Below are 19,034 nucleotides of genomic sequence, written 5' to 3' on the forward strand. Positions count from 1 at the left end.
GGCCTCTCCCATTGCGGAGCACAGGCTCCGGACGTGCAGGCTCAGTGGCCATGGTTCATGGGCCCAGCTGCTCTACGGCATGTGGGATCTTCCCGGACCGGGGCACGAACCCATGTTCCCTGCATCGGCAAGCGGACTCTCAACCACTGCGCCACCAGGGAAGCCCACTTGATATGATTTTAATCTTCTTTAATTGCTAAGACTTGATTTGTGGCTTAACATATGGTCCATTCTAGAATTTTGTTGTACACCTGAGAAAAATATATATTCTGCTATTGAGAGATAGAATGATCTATATATGAATATTAGGATCATTTAGTCTTTAATGTTGTTTGAATCTGTTGTTTTCTTACTGATTCTCTGTCTGCATGAAATGTCCATCGACAGATGAATGGATAAAGAAGATGTGGTACATATATACAATGGAATATTACTCAGCCATAAAAAAGGAACAAAATTGGGTCATTTGTAGAGATGTGGATGGAACTAGAGTCTGTCATACAGAGTGAAACAAGTCAGAAAGAGAAAAACAAACACTGTATATAAACGCATATATGTGGAATCTAGAAAAATGATACAGATGAACCTATGTGCAAGGCAGAAATAGAGACACAGACATAGAGAACGGATGTGTGGGCATGGGGTGGGGGAAGGGGAGAGTGGGATGAATTAGGAGATTAGGATTGACATATATACACTACCATGTGTAAAATAGATAGCTAGTGGGAACCAGCTGTATAGCACAGGGAGCTCAGCTCTTTGCTCTGTGGTGCCCTAGATAGGTGGGACTGGGAGTGGAGGAGTGGGAGGGAGGTCCAAGAGAGAAGGCATGTAGGAATACATATAGTTGATTCACCTCATTGTACAGCAGAAACTAATACAACATTGTAAAGCAATTATACTCCAATAAAATAAATAGATAATTAAAATAAAAGTAGGGTAATAAAGCCCCCAACTAGTATTGTATTACTGTCTATTTCTCCTTTTAGCTCTGTCAGTTGGCTTTATATATTTAGGTACTCCAATGTTGGGTGCATAAATATTTACAGTTCTTACATCTTCTTGATATATTGATCTTTTTATCATTATATAATGACACCCTTTGTCTTTATTCACCATTTTTCGTTTAAAGTCAATTTTGTCTAAGTATAGCTACCTCTGCTTTCTGTTGTTATTATTTGCTTGAAATGTCTCTTTCCATCCCTTAACTCTCAGTCTATATGTGCTTTTAAGGCTAAAGTAAGACTCCTGTAGGCAGCATATTATTAGATCTTGGGTTTTTTTAAATCCATTCAGCCATTCAATGTCTTTTCTTTTTTATCAGATTATAATCGCTTTACAATGTTGTGTTAGTTTCTGCTGTACAATGAAGTGAATCAGCTATATGTATACACGTATCCCCTCCCCCATGGACCTGCCTCTCACCACCCCATCCCACCCATCTAGGTCATCATAGAGCAAAAACCTGAGCTCCCTGTGCTATAAAGCAGGTTCCCACTAGCTATCTATTTTACACATGGTAGAGTATATTTGTCAATTCTAATCTCCTAACTCATCCCACCTTCCCCTTTCCCCCCTTGGTGTCCATACATTTGTTCTCTACATCTGTGTCTCTATTTCTGCCTTGCAAAACAGTTTATCTGTACCATTTTTCTAGATTCCACATATATGCATTAATATACGATATTTGTTTTTCCCTTTCTGACTTACTTTACCCTTTATGACAGACTCTAGGTCCATCCATATCTCTACAAATGACCCAATTTCATTCCTTTTTATGGCTGAGTAATATGCCATTTTATATATGTACCACATCTTCTTTATCAATTCATCTGTTCTCCAAAGTGGCTGTATCCATTTACATTCCCACCAACAGTGCAAGAGGGTTCCCTTTTCTCCACACCATCTCCAACATTTATTGTTTGTAGATTTATTGATGATGGCCATTCTAACCAGTGAGAGGTGATACCTCATTATAATACTGATTTGCAGTTCTCTAATAATTAGTGAGGTTGAGCATGTTTTCACGTGCCTCTTGGCCAACTGTATGTCTTCTTTGGCTAAATGTCTATTTAGGTCTTCTGCCCATTTTTTGATTGGGTTGTTTGGTTTTTTTATATCAAGCTCCATGAGCTGTTTGTATATTTTGGAGATTAATCCTTTGTTGTTTCATTTGCAAATATTTTCTCCCATTCTGAGGGTTGTCTTTTTGTCTTGTTTATTGTCTTTGCTGTGCAAAAGTTTTTAAGTTCAGTTAGGTCCCATTTGTTTATTTTTGTTTTTATTTTCATTACTCTAGTAGGTGGGTCAAAAAAGATCTTGCTGTGGTTTAAGTCAGAGAGTGTTTTTCCTATGTTTTCCTCTAAGAGTTTTATAGTGTCTGGTCTTATATTTAGGTCTTTAATCCATTTTGAGTTTATTTTTGTGTATGGTGTAAGGGACTGTTCTAACTTCATTCTTTTACATGTAGCTGTCCAGTTTTCCCACCCCCCACTTATTGAAGAGACTTTCTTTTCTCCATTGTATATTCTTGCCTCCTTTGTCACAGATTAGGTGACCATAGGTGCATTGATTTATCTCTGGGCTTTCTATCCTGTAGAAATTTATCTATATTTGAATTCATCTATATTTGAATGTCTGTGTCAGCACCATACTGTCTTGATTACTGTAGCTTTGTAGTATAGTCTGAAGTCAGGGAGCTGATTCCTCCAGCTCCGTTTTTTGTTCTCAAGATTGGTTTGGCTATTCAGGGTCTTTTGTGTTTCCATACAGGTTGTAAAATTTTATGTTCTATTCTGTGAAAAATGCCATTGGCAATTTGATAGAGATTGCATTGAATCTGTACATTGCTTTGGGTAGTACAGTTACTTGCACAATATTGATCCTTCCAATCCAAGAACATGGTATATTTCTCCATCTGTTTGTGTCGTTTTTGATTTCTTGCAACAGTGTTTCATAGTTTTCTGACAACAAGTCTTTTGCCTCCTCGGGTAGGTTTATTCCTAGATATTTTATCCTTTTTGTTGCGATGGTAAGTGGGAATGTTTCCTTAATTTCTGTTTCTGATTTTTCATTGTTAGTGTATGGGAATGCAAGAGATTTCTGTGCATCAATTTTGTATCCTGCACTTTACCAAATTCATTGATTAAGTCTAATAGTTTTCTTGTGGCATCTTTAAAATTTTCTATGTAGAGTATCATGTTATCTGCAAACAGTGACAGTTTTACTTCTTCTTTTCCAATTCATATTACTTTTATTTCTTTTTCTTCTCTGATTGCCATGCTAGGACTTCCAAAACTATGTTGAATAAGAGTGGTGAGAGTGGACATCCTTGTTTTGTTCCTGATCTTAGAGGAAATGATTTCAGTTTTTCACCATTGAGAACAATGTTGGCTGTTGGTTTGTCATTTATGGCCTTTATTATGTTGAGGTAGGTTCCCTCTATGCCCACTTTCTGGAGAGTTTGTTTTTTGTTGTTGTTGTTGTTGTTGTTGTTTTGCGGTACACGGGCCTCTCCCTGCTGTGGCCTCTCCCGTTGCGGAGCACAGGCTCCCGACATGCAGGCCCAGCGGCCATGGCCCACGGGCCCAGCCGCTCCACGGCACACGGGATCCTCCTGGGCCGGGGCACGAACCCGTGTCCCCTGCATCGGCAGGCGGACTCTCAACCACTGCGCCACCAGGGAAGCCCCTGGAGAGTTTTTATCATAAATGAGTATTGAATATTTTCAAAAGCTTTTTCTACATCTATTGAAATGATCATATGGTTTTCATTCTTTAATTTGTTAATATGGTGTATCACATTGATTTGCGTACATTGAAGAATCCTTGCATTCCTGGGATAAATCCCACTTGATCATGGTGTATGATCCTTTAAAATGTTGTTGGATTCTGTTTGCTAGTATCTTGTTCAGGATTTTTGTGTCTATGTTCATCAGTGATATTGGTCTGTAAATTTTTTGTGTGTGATCTCTTTGTCTGGTTTTGGTATCAAGGTGATGGTGGCCTCGTAGAACAAGTTTGGGCATGCTCCTCCCTCTGCAATTATTTTGGAATAGTTTAGGAATGATAGTTGATCACTCTTCTCTCAATGTTTGATAGAATTCGCCTATGTAGCCATCTGGTCCTGGACTTTTGTTTGTTGAAAAGTTTTTAAGTATAGTTTCAGCTTCATTACTTGTGATTCGTTTGTTTATATTTTCTAATTCTTCCTTGTTCAGGCTTGGAAAGTTGTACCTTTCCAAGAATTTGTCCATTTCTTCCAGGTTGTCCATTTTATTGGCATAGAGTTGCTTGTTTTAATCTCTTACGATCCTTTGTATTTCTGCAGTGTCTGTTGTAATTTCTCCTTTTTCATTTCTAATTTTATTGATTTGAGTCCTCTCCCTTTTTGTCTCTTTGAGTCTGGCTATAGGTTTATCAATTTCGTTTTCTCAAAGAAGTAACTTTTAGTTTTATTGATCTTTGCTATTGTTTTCTTCATTTTTATTTCATTTATTCCTGCTGTGATCTTTATGATTTTTTTCCGTCTACTAACATTGAGTTTTGTTTGTTCTTCTTTCTTTAGTGGCTTTAGGTGTAAGGTTAGATTGTTTATTTGAGATTTTTCTTGTTTCTTGAGGTAGGAATGTATTGCTATAAACTTCCCTCTTAGAACTGCTTTTGCTGAATTCCATAGCTTTTGGGTCGTTGTGTTTTCATTGTCATTTGTTTCTGTTTATTTTTTAATTTCCTCTTTGATTTCTTCAGTGATTTCTTGGTTATTTAGCAGCACAATGTTTAGCCTCTGTGTGTTTGTTTTTTAGTTGTTGTTGTTGTTTTTTCCTGTAATTGATTTCTAATCTCATAGCATTGTGGTCGAAAAAGATGCTTGATATGATTTCAATTTTCTTAAAATTTCCAAGGCTTGATATGTGATATATCCTGGAGAATAGTGTGCACTTGAGAAGAAAGTGTATTCTGCCACTTTCAGGTGGAATGTCCTATAAATATCAATTAAATCTATCTGGTCTACTGTGTCATTTAAACTCTGTGTTTCCTTACTTATTTTCTGTCTGGAAGATCTGTCCATTGGTGTAAGTGGGGTGTTAAAGTCCCCCACTATTATTGTGTTACTGTTGATTTCCCCTTTTATGGCTGTTAGCCTTTGCCTTATATATTGAGGTGCTCCTATGTTAGGTGCATAAATGTTTATAATTTTTATATCTTCTTCTTGGATTGATCCCTTGATCATTATCTAGTGTCCTTCCTTATCTCTAGTAACAGTTTTTGTTTTAAAATCTATTTTATCTGACATGAGTATTGCTACTCCAGCCTTCTTTTGATTTCCATTTGCATGGAATATCTTTTTCTATCCCTTCACTTTCAGTATGTATGTGTCCCTAGGTCTAAAGTGGGTCTCTTGTAGACAGCACGGGTCTTGTTTTTGTATCCATTCAGCTAGTCTGTGTCTTTAGGTTGGAGCATTTAATCCATTTACATTTAAGGTAATTATCGATATGTATGCTCCTATTACCAATTTCTTAATTGTTTGGATTTGTTTTTGTATGTCTTTTCCTTCTCTTGTGTTTCCTACTGGAGAAGTTCCTTTAGCATTTGTTGTAACGCTGGTTTGGTTGTGTTAAATTCTCTTAGCTTTTGCTTGTTTGTAAAGCTTTTGATTTCTCCTTCGAATCTGAATAAGATCCTTACTGGGTAGAGTAATTTTTGTTGTACGTTTTTCCCTTTCATAACTTTAAATATATCCTGCCACTCCCTTCTGGCCTGCAGCGTTTCTCCTGAAAAATCTGCTGATAACCTTATGGGGATTCCCTTGTATATTATTTGTTGCATTTCCCTTGCTGCTTTCAATATTTTTTTCTTTGCATTGAATTTTTGTTAGTTTAATTAATATGTGTCTTGGTATGTTTCTCTTAAGGTTTATACTGTTTGGGACTCTCTGCACTTCCTGCACCTGGGTGGCTATTTCCTTTCCATGTTAGGGAAGTTTTTTACTTATAATCTCTTCAAATATTTTCTCATATCCTTTCTCTTTCTCTTCTTCTTTAAGGACTCCTATAATTCGAATGTTGGTGCATTTAATGTTGTCCCAGAAGTCTCTGAGACTGTCGTCAATTCTCTTCATTCTTTTTTCTTTATTCTGCTCCTTGGCAGTTATTTCCACCATTCTGTCTTCCATCTCACTTATTCATTCTTTTGCCTCAATTATTCTGCTATCGATTCCTTCTAGTGTATTATTATTATTTTTTTTACCGGTACGTGGGCCTCTCACTGTTGTGGCCTCTTCCATTGCGGAGCACAGGCTCCGGATGCGCAGGCTCAGTGGCCATGGCTCATGGGCCCAGCTGCTTCGCGGCATGTGGGATCTTCCCGAACCAGGGCACGAACCCGTGTCCCCTGCATCGGCAGGCAGACTCTCAACCACCGCGCCACCAGGGGAGCCCCCTTCTAGTGTATTTTTCATTTCAGTTATTATGTTGTTCATCACTGTTTGCTTGCTTTTTAGTTCTTCTCTGTCTTTGTTCAACATTTCTTGTATTTTCTTGATCCATGCCTCCATTATATTTCTGAGATTTTAGATCATCTTTACTGTCGTTATTGTGAATTCTTTTTCAGGTAGGTTGTCTATATCCTGTTCACTCGTCTTCTAGGTTTTTCCCTTGCTCCTTCATCTGTAACATAACTTTTGTCATCTCATTTTTTTTGATGGGTGGGGCTATGTTCCTGTCGTACAGGTTGCTTTCCCTGGTGCTTTCCACACTGGAGTTTGCAGTCAGTTGCGTAGAGCCAGGTCTTGGTGCCGAGATGAGGATCTCCAAGAGACTTCACTCAGATTAATATTCCCTGGGGTCTGAGGTTCTCTTTCAGTTCAGCGGTTTGGACTCGGTGGTCCTACCACAGGAGCTCAGGCCTGAACCCTGGCCTGTGAACCAAGATCCTGTAAGACAAGCAGTGCAGCAAAAAAAGAAAAAAAAAGGAGCAGAACAATAACAAAGAATAAAAAATAAAATAAAAATAGAAAAATATATTAGAAAAAATAAAAATATAAATGAAACACCACCACCAAGGGGGGTGGGGCTTAGGCAGGGGTGGGGCTTAGGCAGGGTGGGGTTTAGGTGGGAGTGGAGGCTAGTCTCAGAACCCACACAGCTGAAAAGGTCTTGGGGTTTTGGGGGGCAGGGTTTAGGCTCAGCATGGTCCATTCTATCTCTTTTCATTGGAGAATTTAATTCACTTATGTTTAAAGTAGTTATTGATAGGTAAGGACTTACTATTGCCATTTTGTTAATTGTTTTCTGGTTGTTTTGTAGATTACTGTGCCTTGTTTCTCATGCTGTTGTCTTTTTGTGTGTGTGTTTGATGTCTTTTGGTATCAGTATGCTTTGACTTCTTTATCATGTTCTTTTGTGTAATTTATACAAGATTTTCACTTGTGGTTACCGTGAGGCTTACATAAAATATAACACCCTATTTTAAACTGATAACAACTTAACTTCAATAGAATTTGTAAACTTTACACTTTTACCTCCACTTCACTTTTTAGGTTATTGCTGTTATAATGTATATGTTTTCATATTATGTAACTGACAACAGATTACTACAGTTATGGTTATTTTTGCTATGCTCTTTTACAAGTTTTAAACAAAAGTTAAGTGAATTATGCATCACTATTACAATATTGGAGAAATAATGACTATATACTTATTACCAGTGAGATTTACACTACCTTTTTATGATGTTATTAACATTCTTTCACTTCCACTCAAAGAACTGCCTTTAGCATTTCTTATAAGGCAGGTCTGGTGGTAAACTCCCTCAGCTTTTGATTGTTCAGTGAAGTCTTTATCCTTCCTTTGTTTCTGAAAGAAAACTTCACCAAGTATAGAATTCTTAGTCGACAGTTATTTTTTTTCAATATTTCTAGTATGTCATCCCATTCTCTCCTGGTCAGAAAAGTTCTGCTGATAATCTTATGGGGGTTCCCTTGTATGTGGCTTCTCTCTTTTCTCTTGCTGCCCTTACAGTTCTTTTGTCTTTGACTTTTGACAATTTAATTAATGTGTCTCAGAGTAGCCCTATTTAGATTCAATCTATTTGAGGTCCTTTGGGCCTCATGGATCTGGATGTTCATATCTCTCCCAAAATTTGGAAAGTTTTCAGACATTATTCCTTTAAATAGGCATTCTGTCTCTTTCTCTTTCTCTTCTTCTGGAATTCCCATGATGTGAATACTTTTTCCCTTTCAGTGTCTCCCAAATTCCCATAGGTTTCCTTTACTCTTTTTCATTCTTTTTTATTTTTGCTCCTCTTCCTGGGTAACTTCCAGTGTTGTATCCTCCAGGTCACTGATTCTTCTGCATGGTTGAGTCTACTTTTGAAATTCTCTATTGAATTTTTCAGTTCAGTTATTGTATTTTTCATCTCTAGGAGTTTTGTTTATTTTGGTTTGTTTTTGATGGCTGCTATTTCCTTGTCAAACTTCTCATTATATTCGTGCTTTGTTTTTCTGATTTTGTGTAGCTGTCTGTTTTTTCTTGCAGTTCCTTAAGAGGAATTTCCTTAAGAGGATCTTATTGAATTCTTTCTCTGGCATTTCATAGGTGTTCATTTTAAGGCCAGTTATTGAAGTTTTATTAATTTCCTTTGGTGATGTCATATTTACCTGACTTTTCATAATCTTTGATTCCTTACATTGATATTTGTGCATTTGAGTAATTAGGCTCCCCTTCCAGACTCTACAGGTTGGCTTTGGCAGAGACAGTTCTTCAGTAGCTCAGTTTGGGTTTTGGGGTATGTCTGCTGGTAATGTTTTTGAGCAGGTTGGGCCTGCTATTATGCTTTATTGGGGGCAGGGCAATTGTTTCAGCTCTGAGGATAGGGATAGGGGTTGTGCCATTGGCTGAGAACTGTTGGATAGTACTACTGGCTTGGTTCCCTACACAAGTGAGGCTGTAGGATGGGCTCCATGGTTGCCTGGATTCTCTGGTCAGACTTACTAGATGGTTGGGACTGGTTACTATATACAGTAGTAAATGGGACTTCTGTGCCCTGGCATGGCAGCAGTACAGGACCCAGGGCCTATACAGCTCATTGTTTGGGAACCCAAGCCAGTCCATAGTGTGCACTGACTTCCCTGGTCAGGTGAGGCCACTGGTTTTGCTCTGCAGATGGGGGAAGCCATGGTCTGTGCTCTCTGTTCAAGTACCACTGCATGTAGGGGTGTTGAATGAGCTGTGTAGCTTCCTGTGTGCTCTAGTTAGGTTCCTTGCTTGGACACATTGGAGACTGTACCAATGAACAGGGCTATGAATTAGAATAATTGCCTGCATGTAGCAGGACAAGCAGCTCTAAAGCTGGTGAAGCTCTTTGTTGTTTTAACTCAAGCCGACCCACACCCCAAGTTCCCTGACTGAACATGGCTACTGGCTTTGCTCTGCAAACTATTGGCTTTGCCTGCTTCTCAGCTCAAGTGCCACTGGGATGCACAACTTCCAGGAGTTGTCACCAGCCCTTCTGGTGAGATGGGGTCAGAAGACATTCTCCATAGCAGGTGGGGCTGTGTCTCACATCCCCTGCCTAGGCAAGAGGGGGAGGTTTAGCTCCAGGCTATTCTCAGTTTCCCAAATAAGGTCCCAGATAAGGAGATGCCAGGACCTACCCTCAGTTTTGGCTATGAATTAATCCATCTGTTTGTGCATAGCACGGGAACATTCCACACCTGCTACTGGTTTTGCTTCGTGGGTAATCAGCTTTGCTCACCCACCTCTTGGCTTGAGCACCACTGGGCCACACTACTTCCAGAAGTTATTGCCAGCTCCTCTGGTAAGATCGGCCTGGAAGACACTCACCATAGTGGGTGGGAATATGATTCAGCTCCTTGCTTGGGCGTGGGCAAACTGGGCTCTAGGGCCAACAAAACTCCTTTGAAGATCCGAATCAGGCAGATCTGCTCTCCCCCAAGTTCCCAGCTTGGTTCTGCAGATGAGCAAAGCTGCTGGCTGGGATTACTACTTGGGCACTGCAGTATGAGCTTGGTCTGCCAAGATCTATGTGCTGGTTGTTGCGAGCCCCTCCCCCTCTTCTCTGTCACAGTCAGATTTCCTGTGGTTGAGCCCCACAGATTTCCCATCTTTGTGGTACAAGATCAGAGTAGGGGCTTTCACAAAATGACCCAAAATACTGGATCGGGCTAGTTGTCTCTCCTGGGATCTCTTTTCCCACTGAGGGAACCAGAGGCTCAGGGAAGATCTGTCCAGGTGGTGCTGTGCTGGCCTGGTGATGGGGCAATGCTGTCAATGTATAGCCACCTCTCTTACCTTCTAATGAAGTCTGTCTTGGTCTCTGTGGTACAGGAGGTTGCTTCAGCCTTGTTCTAGGATTCCCTCAGAGGTGTCTTGTTCTCAATAGTTGTTAGTTGTTGTTCTTGTGAGGGGGAGCAAAGCCAGGAACAACCTATGTCACCATTTTGGTGATGTCACTCTCTAGGATATATTAGAATGAAGTCCTCAGATATTACAGTCTTGGTTTCAGTGGAGCCATTAGCATTATACATTGATCACTGCAGAAAACTCTGAGGTCTTTTTGGTAACCCTTCATTTTTAACAAATATCAATAGTGGTTTCATTTGCTTTTTATTTCACTTCTTAGCAAAGCAAAATTAGCACTAGAGTGTAAATGTCTATCATGATATCTCAAGTATATTGCCATATAACCACAGGAAAAGAAATCAGCCTAGTCATCCTAACTTTTCCTTTTTACTGTTTCTATCCTTTCCCTCTCTGCTTTAATGAATCTTCTCTCCACTTTGTTCTCTTTTAATGGCATCAGTGATGTACACTCAAATTAATAAAAAATTGAACACATCTGAGATAGCTCCTTACAATTGATATAATGGGTAAAAGAATCTTTATTGGAAGAGCCCACTTTAAAAAATCAGAATTATTTCATCTCCATTCAGATCATGAAGTTCCTTCGGTTTAATGTTAGCCCAAAAGTGCTACCATTCAAATATATGATGTTTTGTTTAATTAACTAATTTCTTGTTTTCTACCCATTTCTTACTCTAACCAAAGGATCTTAAACTTGAACCTCTAGAAGAAGTTATTGAAGGGAATACTAAACCTGTAAGTACTTTCCCTAGGTCAAAATTTTAGAAATATGTACTTTGAAAACATAATTTAATTTCTTCAAAATTAGTTACTATCTCAGTGAAAATTAAAAAAAAACAATACATGGGCATATTTCATTATGTGTGGCTAAGTAGGATTTTCTAAATTGTGATTTGTGGAAAACTAATGCCTACTTCACAGGGGTTTTCTGAAAGAACCTGTTATGTAATATGTGAAAAGTGAAATTTTTATGCATGTATAAATCAATGAGTTATTGAATAATTGAATGAATATGACTGGCAGAGAAGGGCAACATTCAAATTGTATCATCAACTAGGCTGAAGGGTACACCTGAGCTGAAACTTGGTCCTATTAATTATTGTATTTTCAGCATATAGCCCAGGGACAAGATGCTCAGAAATCATTTTCCAAAGAAAAAAATTGATGTTTAGAGAAAAGTGAACGTTTATGCTCGTGGGGAAAATATACCCATCCAGAAGGGTGGCAATTGATGGAGACTGAAAGAAAATGGACAGTGATCCTAATAGGTTCATTATATACAGCAAAAAAGAAATTAATGTATAAATTAACTAACTGAAAAGCAGCACATACCATGCTTTATTATTTTATTTTATTTTGAGGCAAATATTTATAGCACATACTGCTTTGGGAAATTGGATGTTTGCATTTACATTTAGCGGAAATTTGGATTTTAAAATCTTGGGTATCTACAGAAAATCACTTTTTTCTTAATACCTTAAATATATTATATATTGTATAGATCTTGTAGGATCAGTCACATTTACATGAAACAAGGATATGAAATACCTTCCATCTCTGTATCATGTACTTATTCTATAGGCACTGCTTGTGTGATAGAAGGTGAGACTCACCTGCATGTCAGCTCCTGTTCATCTGTCCAAACTCACAGCACAAAGGAAATTTTCATAGAGGGAGCTTTTTCTCAGAAAAGTTTAATAATGGCTGTTGTGATTAGAATCCTATAGATGTAGACACAATTCCTAGCTATACTACATGTTCAGTGCTCTTATTACTCCAAAGACAGGGACGTGGTCTGTGTTAATTTATCAGGCACCCAGAATTTTAAAGTGATAGGTTTTGGCACGAAGGTGAGGGCAGAGGGCTGTTGAGCACAGATATTATGCAGGTCTTCTGTGCAGTCCCATAAGCACAGGATTATGACCTTGAGGTCTTGCATCTGTGTTGTCTCTTAGGTTTGCATGTAGAGAAAACTACACTCCAGTCAAGAAACATGAACATAATTTTTCTAATGTTAGGAGAGATTATTGTCTATTCTTAAATAATTTCTTAATATAAGTATTCTCTCTCACTAGCTGTGAAGGAGAAAAATTTCTAAGGATTATTTATGAAAAGTGACGGACTCTTCCATTCTCTGGTCCCCGACAGAAAAGAGAGATCTATTTTAAGAGATCTATCAACCCATGCAGTATTGCCAATTCAATAGTGCATGGAAGTACTTTAGAGAAAAAGAACTGGGCAAAGTAGTTCGATAGTCAATATCATTTAAAAGCAGGAAAGAATATTCTTTAACTATTTTTAACCATATGTAAAAGTAAAAAATTATGCTCTTTGGGAATATACACATAGTAATAGTCTGAGCTGGTTTGTTTTTTCATATTTGTCATCAAAAGTTGTATTTTTTACTAGTGGTAGTATATGTATCACTATCAATTCCTATAAAACCTCTATATTCATAATGACAAAAACAATTTTTCACTGTTATTTCACAGCTAGCACACATAATTGTATGTTACTTTTTGATCAGTGATTTTTCCTGGTGACCAAAAACCAATTCTAGAATTCATTGACTGGAGAGGTATTTTTCCTTTTCCATTAGTGAATGCATGAGAACTTTGAAAAATAAATCCTACATCAGAATGCAAAAAATAAATTTTTATTATATACTTTATTTTTAAAAGTTAATCTTTATTGAGCCTTTGCTATGTGCAAGTGTTGTGTTAAACCCACACATATGTAACTCAGTCTTCACAATAGCCATATGAGGTGGTGCTGTTATTAGCTCCATTTTACAGATGAAAAAATTAAGTTGTAAAAAGGTTTAAATACCACAGCTGAAGTCCAGAAGTTCTATGCCAGACCTACAGTACTCACCACACTGTAATACTCCAACTCTAGTGTTTGGTGCACTTTGGGAAGTAGAGTTGCTTTTGCTAGTGAGGTTATGAGCTAATGGATGACTTTTTTTCATGAGATTTCCTACCACTAGAGCAGAAAATATTATCTGGTAGGCTTATTTAAGCACACAGCAAAAGTCCTGAACCCTAGTATCTGCCATACTAGTTTTCTGGTACGTGAGCCATTACATAATGATGAATGTAGCATATAATCTCTGTTTAAGTCCATTTCTTTTCTCAGCCTGGAGTAAGAGAAGTAACATTTATTGAATATCTATCATGGGCAATATCTTTACATACACTATTTCATTCCATTTAACCTTCCTCAAAACTCTGTGATATAAGTACCTTTATTCCAATTTTGCATATCAGAAGACTTGAGAAAGATTAAGTAACTTGTTCAAGGCCACAGAGCTAGTAAAAGTGAAGCCAATTTACACCTCCTGGTCTAAAAGGAGAAAGAAAAAAGAAAAGAGGGCAAGATGATGGACGTAGATAAAAGAGCACCTAACAGTGCTCAGAACCACCTCAAATCCTTTTCTGGAATGGATAGTATATAAATAAAATTTACTAAAGGAATTTTAAGAATAGTCAATGGTTAAAAGCAAAAGCACCTTTTATTTTTAACTTGATCACTAACTATGTGCTGGGCCCTGAGGTAGTGTTTGTAGATAAAGTGGTGAATATTACAGACAAGAAGACAGACTAGAAGGAAATATAGGCAAATATAACTAGGATCTACAATAGGATGTGATGAGTATTATTATAGGAAGGTATAGATTTTCATAGCTAGGGAACATGACCTAATTTAGGGGCCAGGAAATGCTTCCAGAATGACATAACATTTAAGATGAAATCAAAAAGGATAAGTAGGAGTTTCTAAAAATGATATCCATATATCTCTTACAACACTGAATTGTTCTAGCCTTTCACTAAAAGAATAGGTGCTACATGGGAATATTAAAATATTCCAGATGATTTATATCAAGCATGTCATAAAAACAGCAACCTTAGGAATTCACTATTTTATTATTTCTTAATAAAATAGGAAATAAATGCACATCAGGGATAAATGCAGATCTAAAGTCCAAGACCTTGGTTTTATGACTCACTGAAAATTTAGGGATAATTTATTGTCTTCTAGCTATCAAGTACTAAGAAGTGAGTATGAATCACTGAAAGGTTAGTATGATTTTTGAAGGGAATTGCATCAACCAGACCATACATCCTGGATCTGGCCAGGTGTATTGATCCACCTGAATACTTTCTGCCTGGTGCAATTGTGTGCTTTGTGTGGTCTCAAATGACTCAAATAGTCTCAAATGACTATTGGGGAAAAAAAATGATCATTTTCAGATATTTTCTACTTTCAAAAGGAGTTTTTAAAAAGTCAGTATGGGGAGGACCTTCAAGATGGCGGAGGAGTAAGAAGACCTCAGACTTCCAAAAGGGCAAGAATATCCCCACATACCTGGGTAGGGCAAAAGAAAAAAGAAAAAACAGAGACAAAAGAATAGGGATGGGACCTGCACCAGTTGGAGGGAGCTGTGAAGGAGGAAAAGTTTCCACACACTAGGAAACCCCTTCACTGGTGGGGACAGGGGTGGATAGGAGGTAAGCTTCAGAGCCACAGAGGAAAGTGCAGCAACAGGGGTGCAGAGGGCAAAGTACAGAGATTCCCTCACAGAAGATCGGTGACGACCAGCACTCACCAGCCTGAGACACTTGTCTGCTCACCTATAGAGTGGGTGGGGGCTGGGAGCTGAGGCTCAGGTTTCAGAGGTCAGATCCCAGGAAGAGGACTGGGGTTGGCTGCATGAACACAGCCTGAAGGGAGCTAGTGAGCCACAGCTAGCCGGGAGTCCAGAAAAATGTCTGGATCTGCCTAAGATGAAAAAGACCATTGTTTCCGGGTGTGCAAGGAGAGGGGATTCCTTCCCTGTCTGCCCACAGAAGGCAGATCACCGCCTAAACAAACTTCAGAGATGGGCGTGAGCCGTGGCTATCAGCTCGGACACCAGAGATGAGCATGAAATGCTAAGGCTGTGGCTGCAGCCACCAAGAATCCTGTATGCAAGCACAGGTCACTATCCATATCCACCCCCCCACCCCGGAAGCCTGTGCAGCCCACCACTGTCAGTGTCCCATGATCCAGGGACAACATCCCCAGGAGAACACACAGCATGCCTCAAGTTGTTGCAACATCACACTGGCCTCTGCCTCCACAGGCTCACCCCACATTCCAATTATAACTACAGTACACTTCCCTCCCCCGCCGGCCTGAGTGAGCCACAGCCCCCTAATCAGCTGCTGCTTTAACCCCATCCTGTCTGGGTGGGAAGAGATGTCTGAGGGCAACCTACATTCAAAGGTGGGGCCAAAACCAAAGCTGAACCCCAGGAGCTGTGCGAACAAAGAAGAGAAAGGGAAATTTCTCCATGAAGCCTCAGGAGCCGCAGATTAAATCCCCACAAACAACTTGATGTACCCTGCATCTGTGGAATACATGAATAGACAATGAATCATTCCAAAATTGAGGCCATGGACTTTGGGAACAACTGTGGACTTGGGGTTTGCTGTCTATGAAAGATGTGTTTCTGATTTTTATGTTTATCTTAGCATAGTTTTTAGCACTTGTTATCATTGGTGGATTTCTTTGTTTGATTGCCCTCCTTTTTTATTATTATTACTTTTTTTTTACATTTTTATTGGAGTATAATTGCTTTACAATGGTGTGTTAGTTTCTGCTTTATAACAAAGTGAATCAGTTATACATATACATATGTCCCCATATCTCTTCCCTCTTGCATCTCCCTCCCTCCCACCCTCCCTGTCCCACACCTCTAGGTGGTCACAAAGTGCCGAGCTGATCTCCATGTGCTATGTGGCTGCTTCCCACTAGCTATCTATTTTACGTCTGGTAGTGTATATATGTCCATGCCACTCTCCCACTTTGTCCCAGCTTACCCTTCTGCCTCCCCGTATCCTCAAGTCCATTCTCTAGTAGGTCTGCATCTTTATTCCCATCTGGCCCCAAGGTTCTTCATCACCTTTTTTTTTTCTTTTTAAGTTACATATATATGTGTTAGCATATGGCATTTATTTCTCTCTTACTTTACTCTGTATGACAGTCTCAAGGTCCATCCAACTCACTGCAAAGGACTCAGTTTTGTTCCTTTTTATGGCTGAGCAATATTCCACTGTATATATGTGTCATGTCTTCTTTATCCCTTCATCTATTGATGGACACTTCGGTTGCTTCCATGTCTTGCAAATATTTTCTCCGATTCTGAGTGTTGTCTTTTTGTCTTGTTTATGGTTTCCTTTGCTGTGCAAAAGCTTTTAAGTTCATTGGGTCCCATTTGTTTATTTTTGTTTTAATTTCCATTTCTCTAGGAGGTGGGTCAAAAGGAATCTTGCTGTGATTTATGTCATAGAGTATTCTGCCTGTGTTTTCCTCTAAGAGTTTGATGGTATCTGGCCTTACATTTAGATCTTTAATCCATTTTGAGTTTATTTTTGTGTATGGTATTAGGGACTGTTTTAACTTCATTCTTTTACATGTACCTGTCCAGTTTTCCCAGCAACACTTATTGAAGAGGCTGTCTTTTCTCCATTGTATATTCTTGCCTCCTTTGTCAAAGATAAGGTGAATTTTGTGTGTGTGTTTATCTCTGGGCTATCGATCCTGTTCCATTAATCTATATTTCTGTTTTTGTGCCAGTACCATACTGTCTTGATTACTGTAGCTTTGTAGTATACTCTGACATCAGAGAGCCTGATTCCTCAAGCTCCGTTTTTCTTTCTCAAGATTGCTTTAGCTATTCGGGGTCTTTGTGTTTCCATACAAATTGAGAAATTTTTTCTTCCAGTTCTGTGAAAAATGCCAGTAGTATTTTGATAGGGATTGCAATGAAACTGTAGATTGCTTTGGGTAGTAGAGTCATTTTCACAATGTTGATATTTCCAATCCAAGAACATGGTATATCTCTCCATCTATTTGTATCATCTTTAATTTCTTTCATCAGTGTCTTATAATTTTCTGCATACAGGTCTTTTGTCTCCTTAGGTAGGTTTATTCCTAGATATATTATTCTTTTTGTTGCAATGGTAAATGGGAGTGTTTTCTTAACTTCACATTCAGATTTTTCTTCATTAGCATATAGCAATTCAAGAGATTTCTGTGCATTAATTTTGTATCCTGCTACTTTACAAATTCATTGATTAGCTCTAATAGTTTTCTGGCAGCATGTTTAGGATTCTCAGTGTATACTATCATCTGCAAACAGTGACAGCTTTAACTCTTCGTTTCCAATTTGGATTCCTTTTATTTCTTATTCTTCTCTAATTGATGTGGCTAAAACTTCCAAAACTATGTCTTGTTCCTGATCTTAGTGGAAATGGTTTCAATTTTTCACCATTGAGGATGATATTGGCTGTGGGTTTGTCATGTATGGCCTTTATTATGTTGAGGAAAGTTCCCTCTATGCCTACTTTCTGCAGGGTTTTTATCATAAATCAGTGTTGAATTTTGTCGAATGCTTTCTCTGCATGTATTGAAATGATCATACGTTTTTTCCCCTTCAATTTGTTAATATGGTGTACCACATTGATTGATTTGCATATATTGAAGAATCCTTGCATTCCTGGGATAAACCACACTTGATCATAGTGTATGTTCCTTTTAATGTGCTGTTGGATTCTGTTTGCTAGTATTTTGTTGAGGATTTTTGCATCTATGTTCATCAGTGATATTGACATGTAGTTTTCTTTCCTTGTGACATCTTTGTCTAGTTTTGGTATCAGGGTGATGGTGGCCTCGTAGAATGAATTTGGGAGTGTTCCTCCCTCTGCAATATTTTGCAAGATTTTGAAAAGGATAGATGTTAGCTCTTCTGTAAATGTTTGATAGAATTCGCCTGTGAAGCCATCTGGTCCTGGGCTTTTGTTGCTTGGAGGATTATTAATCACAGTTTCAATTTCACTGCTTGTGACTGGTCTGTTCATATTTTCTAGTTCTTCCTGGTTCAGTCTCGACTGGTTGTGCATTTCTAAGAATTTGTCCATTTATTCCAGGTTGTCGATTTTATTGGCATACAGTTGCTTGTAGTAATCTCTCATCATCCTTTGTATTTCTGCAGTGTCAGTTGTTACTTCTCCTTTTTCATTTTTAATTCTATTGATTTGAGTCTTCTCCCTTTTTTTCTTGATAAGTCTGGCTAATGGTTTATCAATTTTGTTTATGTTCTCAAAGAACCAGCTTTTAGTTTTATTGATCTTTGCTATCATTTCCTTCATTTTTTTCATTTATTTCTTATCTGGTCTTTATGATTTATTTCCTTCTCTTAACTTTGGGGTTTTTTTTGTTCTTCTTTCTCTAATTGCTTTAGGTGCAAGGTTAGGTTGTTTATTCGAGATGTTTCCTGTTTCTTAAGGTAGGATTGTATTGCTATAAACTTCCCTCTTAGAACTGCTTTTGCTGCATCCCATAGGTTTTGGGTCATTATGTTTTCATTGTCATTTGTTTCTAGGTACTTTTTGATTTCCCCTTTGATTTCTTCAGTGATCTCTTGGTTATTAAGTAGTGTGTTATTCAGCCTCCATGTGTTTGTATTTCTTACAGTTTTTTTCCTGTAGTTGATATCTAGTCTCATAGCATTGTGGTCAGAAAAGATACTTGATATGATTTCAATTTTCTTAAATTTACCAATGCTTGATTTGTGACCCAAGATATGATCTATCCTGGAGTA

The 19,034-nt window shown here is 38.3% G+C and overlaps 1 protein-coding gene across 1 annotated transcript in view; it reads left to right on the plus strand.

The window, feature by feature from the left end:
• NECAB1 (N-terminal EF-hand calcium binding protein 1) overlaps nt 1–19,034 on the plus strand; it is a 256,058-nt gene that overhangs the window by 210,622 nt on the left and 26,402 nt on the right. The window contains exon 9 of the mRNA XM_027131376.1: nt 11,072–11,122. Coding sequence (XP_026987177.1) covers nt 11,072–11,122 — 51 coding nt within the window. The remainder of the gene's footprint in view (nt 1–11,071; nt 11,123–19,034) is intronic.

Source organism: Aethalodelphis obliquidens, unplaced genomic scaffold (assembly GCF_003676395.1).
Source record: "Aethalodelphis obliquidens isolate GAN/ISIS:26980383/991018 unplaced genomic scaffold, ASM367639v1 scaffold39, whole genome shotgun sequence".
Lineage (NCBI taxonomy): Eukaryota > Metazoa > Chordata > Mammalia > Artiodactyla > Delphinidae > Aethalodelphis > Aethalodelphis obliquidens.